At 42.2% G+C, this 7,359-nt stretch overlaps 1 protein-coding gene across 1 annotated transcript; it reads right to left on the bottom strand.

Annotated features, from left to right (window-relative positions):
• Positions 1-756: 756 nt before the first annotated feature.
• barhl1b (BarH-like homeobox 1b) lies at positions 757-5,905 on the bottom strand (the record flags this gene model as incomplete). The annotated part of the gene is made up of 3 exons (XM_080742463.1): positions 757-1,048; positions 2,624-2,846; positions 5,443-5,905. The coding sequence occupies 3 exons, from the start codon at positions 5,903-5,905 to the stop codon at positions 757-759; spliced, it is 978 nt and encodes a 325-aa protein (XP_080598589.1).
• Positions 5,906-7,359: the final 1,454 nt, after the last annotated feature.

The raw sequence follows: 7,359 nt of genomic DNA, 5'->3' as shown, positions 1-7,359 counted from the left end.
GTGTAATAGTTTTTCTCGTGGCTAATCTAGCCTATATTATTTTAAAATGGATGTACCGTGGTCCGAGATAAGACGCACAAATAGATCAAAAGAAAAGTATATTTAAAATCAAGTCTCTTTCGGATAAAATGCAAAATATTCTTATTTACAAGTTTATGAATAATCATGGTTTTGTTGTTCAATTAAAAAGTATAACAAAATAAAACAAAAAAAAATCTTAGAAAATGTACAAAGCAAAAAGAAAACAAATATACGTAAAATTTCCTTTGGATTTGCCATCTATTGAATTCATATTGACGTGGGAGGATGTTGTTTATGCTAACCCAAACATTGGTCCCAAGCTTATGTAAATGTATATTAATAATAATAATAATAATAATTAATGCCATTAAGCTGACTATATGGCATTTGTACATGTAGGTCAAAGTGCCACCAGCGAGCACTGAAACAGGACAAAAATAAATAAATACATAACTTAAAATGCATAGTCAAAAAATAAATAAGTTATAAATAGGCTAAAACTTGTGATGTCAAAAAAGAACAAGAAAAGGAAAAAAAACAAAAACAGAACAACTATCCACATATAGAAAGTCATTAACTTCTGCATGGCTCTCAGTGTCGGGCCATTGTTTGTTTATTCTTGTCTCTATTTTGTTTTGAGTTTTTTTCTTTCGTTCGTTCGTTCTTTCTCGGCTCTCCTGTGAGTCCCACCGCCGCCACAACAAGTGACGGGCATTAAAAGCTGTACAGGCCGGCTCACCGCTGCAGACCTGGCCGCGGTAGCCCCACGCCAAGCGGGGGGAGCGGCGGGGGCTCGCTGCTCCCCCCCAGGCCGTGCAGGAGGATCCTGGGCACCAGGGGTCTCTGGAGGGCCGGCGGCGGCGCCGAGGGGCCCCGGTAAAGGTAGAGCGCTGCCCCGGGGTCCAGGTTGGACACCAGGCTCTGGGGGTAGAAGTAAGGCGACGGGAACATCCTCTGCAGCGCCGAGTAATTCCCAGCCTCCGCCAGCAGCTCCAGCCCGACAGCTGTTTGTCTCTTCCACTTTGTCCTGTTGGGGGAAAAAAGGGAGAAAAAAAGTCAAAAAGGGAGAAAAAAAAGTCATATATACGGCCACGCATTTGACGTTGACGCACGAAAGACTGCCACCAAACCTTCGTTCAATTCAGCTCCTATATCTGCAATTTTTGTCAAATATATTTATTAATAACGAATTGTAAAATGTTATGTAATTTACACATTTACACATTAAAAAAAAGAATATATATCTTCCATTACAACAAAATCCAATTAAAAAAAAAAAAACAGATAAATAACCCCCCTCAGCCAGTGAATTTACACGCAATAAAATAGTAAACTGAAATATTCCATGAATTAAAGAAAAACATCTGAAGTTATGATAGACAGTGGAACTTAAACAATGTTGTTAAGCTAACACTTCTTAATTGATGTCTAAATTCTACATACAGTATAGGCTATCAGTTTGAGTAATTCTGTATACAAAATAAAATATATAAAAAAAATCTGCATCCTGCCACTTGTATTCACACCCAAGGATATCTGTTTGTTACCACTATGCACTCCTTGCAGGTGAATAATTCATAATAAAGATAATTGAGTAGATATAGTGGTTTGTTTGAATAATTGATATGCACACATGCAACAATGCATTATTCATATTCCAAAGTGTTGTTTTTATATTTATTTCTGTCATTTAGCTGTCTGGGTGTCAAAGCCATCCAAAAATGTGCTTTCCGCAGCTGCATGCGAATAAATTCCAAATCAACCTATATAGTCTAAGGGCAAATGCTTGTTTTGCATTTACCAAGTAGTCAACAGTTTTTTTGTTTTTTTTATTTCCCCTGTTTATTTGTTTTTTTATTCAGTGACTATTTTATTTATTTCTTGCAACAAACAAACAAAAAAATGGAGAAATTGACAGCATATGCTTCTGGAAATCGCTGTCGTGTCAATTTAATCTGTTGGTAAACTGTTGTTGACATGATGTGAAGGGGAAACAAATACTGTATTACATAAACAAGTTTTCTTGTTTTTGTTTATAAACAGTCCTAAAAAAATAAAAATAAACTCGAGAAGGGTTTGATTTGCGGGTGACTGGCGCGCACATGGCCCCGTGAAATCTGAAATCTTGCCAGCTGATCTGAAAACATGGCGTCCATGGAAGCCTGTGGCTGTGTTGCCAATTGATAGCTAGTGGTTCCCAAACTTTTTAGCTCGAGACCCAAAAGAGACGTTTGCCTGGGACCCAAACTAGTGAAAACAGCAGATCTACAAGCTCGTAGATCGGCTATTTTCACTATCTTAAATAGTTGTGTTCTATATTTGATTTCTTCATGAAATTACTGAGAGAGAAAAAAACATTGAATGTGTTTTTAATTCATGAAAAAAAATGTAGGAAACAAAAAACAAAGGGACCCATAAAAATCTGTCTGCGACCCACAAATGGGTCCTGAGTCCTGACCCACTGTTTGAGAAACAGTGCTATGTCCAGCACAGGCGCGAGAGAGAGAGAGAGAGAGAGAGAGAGAGAGAGAGGTGAGAGGGGGATCTGATTTCTATTCGCCGTTGTCTCCAGTTTAAGTGCACACAGCAGTGCTTTGCTTACCGTCGGTTTTGGTACCAGGTTTTGACCTGCGTGTCGGTGAGGTTGAGAGAGGCGGCCAGCTCCATCCGGTCCTGCACCGACAGGTACTTCTGCCGCTCGAAGCTGCGCTCCAGCTGGGCCAACTGGTGGTCCGTGAAGGCCGTGCGCGCCTTGCGCGGCTTCTTCAGCCGGACCTGAGAACTGTCTCTGCTGCTGGAGATCTCCCTGTCGCCCTCCTCCTTCACTGCAACACCAACACAGTCTCACTCAACTCAAGTCACGTTTTGACGTTTGGCAACAACACCACAACACAACGGGGACGAGTTCAGAACAAGCATATAGGCAACAAAATATATCCATAAGCCTATATGCACTATAGGGCTGTGGTTCTCAAACCTTGACATTTTGAAGGTCTCCCCCTTAACTTTGACAGTGTTCAAATGGAACCAAATGGACCCTAGTGGGTCCATTTGGTTCTATTTGTACGCTGTTAAAGTTACAGACTTGTTACTGGTTGGTTCATGTGTAAATAAGCCGAAAAGCATACTATAGGATCTCCATTTAGTTCACCAGGTACCAGTGATTTGTAGGCTACTGTCATGAAACTGTACTTTTTCCTATGTAACCTTCTAATACATTCTTCAATCAATCAATCAATCAACCAATCAATCAATCAATCAATCAATAAGGGTCAATTTAGACCCCCATAAAGGAACCCAGAGAGTCCTTTGAGAACCACTGTGCTATATGCGTGCCTAATATTAAGAAACCTTGTTCCACATAGCTTGTGGGATGTAAAAAAAATCGATGTAAATTACTGTTTATTATAATACTAAAAATAGACACTATTAGGAAAGTCAGATGTATTTTATTTATTTTTTTGTATTTCTGTATGTATTTTCCCAGCAATCCTGAAATCCAGAGGTTGGAATGTGTGCCTATAGGCTATACGGAACTATTTGATTTAGGCCTAAATCGTTATGAAAAGCCATGCATATAAATCCACGCTCCCCAATCTGATATTTCCCCCCATCAGCAAGCAGTCCATTTCCTTTGTTCTGGTTCCTAGTGTCATGTCGGGGCGTGCGTTGATATACAATTCTTACTCAATTCTCTAGTTCACACTAGAAAAAGGGGGAGAAGCGAGGCGAGAGAGAGAGAGAGAGAGAGAGAGAGAGAGAGAGCTTGGTAGTTGAATAGTTGAGTCGTCTCTAGAAGCACAATAATCCGCCTAATTGAGCCACAAGGGAGGGCGAGTCTTTCAACCACGACCGCAGAAACTTCACAGGACCGTGGAAATGGGTGAAATAAAGAGCCGGGGCGGCCTTGCGCGTTACAAATCTGATTAGCACTGGGACAAATTGCATCAAATCCCGGCTATATTAGGAGGAGGATTCGTGGAAAATCAAAGTACCGGAGCCAAACACTGTATGGACTTTTGGTTCTTCAATCAATGTGTCGATGAGGATCTATTCTGTGTGGCTGTGTGTGACAGTACCAAACGAATGAACACACACACACACACACACACACACACACACACACACACACACACACACACACACACACACACACACACACACACACACACACACACCATTTGTCTGTCTAATTGATGAGGCCTATAAGCTCATTTTATTTTTTAGAAGTAAATGCTCAGTTGCAATAATTGTCATTATTGATGCTTAAATCAAAATAGAATCATAATTGTAAAATACATTTTACATTTTTTAATCAAATGACAAATAAAATAAAAACAAATGACAATAATAACGTAAAATTACCCCTGTTTTTTTGTAAACGTATATAATTTGAATTATTATTATCATTGAAATTGGTATTGGCCACACATACATGCCAGTGCTTTCCAGTAGCCTACAGCGGCTGAGTTCCTTCCATCCAGACACCGCTTCATTAAACTGTCAATGGAGGTGACATGTCTGTTATGGCTGACATGATTGGAAACAGAGAGGCCCTTGATGGCATTTATCTGGAGGCAACCCTGTCATCTCTCCCTCTCCTGCCTCCCTGACATCAACAGATGCTTTCGAGACATAACGCTAATGCAATCAAACAACGCTGGAGATTGAATTATAATGAAATATAATGCAAAAGAGATTTTTTTTCCCGTCAATGGACGATACTTCTTTTTTTTCTTTCTTTTTTTGGTGCAGGTGAAAATTCTGCTGTATCTTTTTGTCAATGAGTATCAATGGCCTGCCAATAATATAGTCTACACAGCTTTAGTGTTAGGTTAATGAGAGGTCAGATTTGTTATGGAGTAACATGAAGTAGGCTAATAAGGGTTTTCCTTCAACGTGATTCTTGCAGGGTGTGTGGGGGGGAAAAAAATGCAAGCACACACATTTACTGTACTGCACTAAATATAGCACTTTTGATTTACAGTCATGCTGTTTGGGGTATAACTTAAACAATTTATCATTTAGCAGCATGGGCTTAGAAAACACTAAACAATGCAATTGGAAAAATACCATTAAAAAAACGTAAGAATTTTTTTTAACACTAAATCAGCAGACAATATATATTTTTAATAAGCTATATACTTTTAGATGAAAAATGCACCCTGTTTCATTTTCATTTTTTTTATTCATTTGTATATAGTAATAGGCCTACAAATTATCAAATGTCAAAATAATATTTTCAATTGAGTCCTAAATGTATACAGAAAGAGTCATATTAATTGCATTGTTCTTGTTGTCACAAACACACACATACACATTAAGGCCTATTGTTTACACCACGTCTCTGTACTGGTGTAGGCTTATAACTTTATAATCTTGACATCACCACAAACCATCTACAACCGAATCATTTCTTACCTTTGTATTCACTGTCCGAGGAGGAGTTGCTGTGAATTTTGTCCATGAAGTCTTCTGCCAGTTTCGAGGCGAGCCTTCCCGTCTCTTGAGTCGGCTGGCCATTGCTGGAGTTGTAGGGCGCGCAGGCCGCCAGTGGCTTACAGTCCGCGAGAATGTCTCTGATGAGGAAGGAAGAGGTTACCGTCCTCTGCTGGGACCCTCCGGACATCTGTCCGTGAGCCTGCACCAGGTGCTGCGGGAGTCCCAGTCCGTGACCTCCTTGCCTCTGCGATACCTCGTCCACGCACTCCCTCCGCGGCGACGGCGGAGAGGAGCAGCCGCTCTCCACGTCCGATCTCGGGCTGAACTCCAGCGGGGAGCGGCACTCCCCGACCAGACTGCCCCCCTTGGACACCGGACTCCCGGGCCTGTGGGAAAGTAACGAGTCGATCCCAAAACTGGATCCGTTGGCGGACGCCTCCATCGTTTCTTTTTTTTTGGGGGGGATGAGAGCACAAAGCTGAGCTCTTCTGTTCCGTACAGGCCTCAAACTATACCATTGGTATTCAGAACAAGTTTGTTTGGACTGTTCTGGCTCAGTTTATCCAGCTCAAGGAAACCAACACGGCAATTTCTTCGGGTAGATACAGTGTATTCATCCACTATCCACTGTCTGTCTCCCAGTTGCCTCTTTAAGAAATATCCCCAGGCTAAGTTACATTACAATAACCGTCCATGCATTCGAGACATTTTTTTTCGCCAAGCTATTATTCTAAACACACCAGTCCTCTTCAAATCGCAGGGGAGTCTCTTTTGACAGATTTAGTAGTTTTTCTTCGTAAAGGTATAGTCTCCTTTTAACTTAAAAAATAAGTTAAAATAAAACAAACAAAAAACGAAAGAAAAAAAACTCACCGGTAATATTTTCCAGCCAACGGATTTCAACGGTCTTCAGTTTAAGTGAGCTCGAAAACAGTATCTTATGTTCATTTACACACAACTACTGATCAAGATACAAGTGGAGCCGCGTTCAGCACCCTGGACAGCGGACGCTTCACTTCAGCACCCTGGACAGCTCTCACCTGCTAACAGCCTTATCGCGCAGGTGAACCGGAGAGACTTGTGACCAGCGAGAAAGAACACCGATTCGCTCGCTGAAAATTGTAATCGCTCACAAGGCAGCAGCTCCCGGCGGAGGTGGTGGTGGTGGTGGTGACCCATGTGGTTCAATACGACAGGAGAAAACGACAGGCATGATAGCCGACCTGAACTCTCTGTATAGGAAGCGAAGTAGTGGAGAGAGAGGAAGGGAAGAGAAGAGGTATAGTGGAGAAAGAAGACCTGCGGAAGGAAAGCCAGCCGTTCAAGCAGCAGTGGCGAGGAGAGGAGCAGGACTGCGCACGGAAAAAGCAGCAAAGCAAAGGAGGTAAACTGGGTTAAATAGTCACAACTGGCGACTAAAAGAACGAGATGTGTGAGTGTGTGTGTGCGCGCGCGCGAGGGAAAATCCCCCCCACCCTAAAAGAAAAAAAAAGAAAAAATTGAACTTGAGGAAAAGTCGGGAGCTAGGTTTTAAGAGCGTCTCATCCACGTGAGTCCCCTGTGACAAGCCTTCATTGGTTGAGGGAGGTTTTGGGGTGTTGACTGGTTCGTCGAAGAGGAAAGTGGACCCCCCCCCCCCCCCACACACACACACACACACACACACACACACACACACACACCCCGCCCCCCCCACCCCCGACACGTGCACGCACGCACGCACGCACGCACGCACACACACACACACACACACACACACACACACACACACACACACACACACCCCTCCTCTTACTTGGCTCCCTCCACTTTGATAAAAGAGACACTGAATTCATCAGGAGACACAGATCCAACTGTTTACAGGCAATTTTCACACTGTTTGCTTTCATTACATCA

This window comes from Nannobrachium achirus (assembly GCF_963921795.1).
Source record: "Nannobrachium achirus genome assembly, chromosome: 15".
In the NCBI taxonomy this organism is placed as follows: domain Eukaryota; kingdom Metazoa; phylum Chordata; class Actinopteri; order Myctophiformes; family Myctophidae; genus Nannobrachium; species Nannobrachium achirus.
This window is presented reverse-complemented; position numbering and strand designations above follow the sequence as displayed.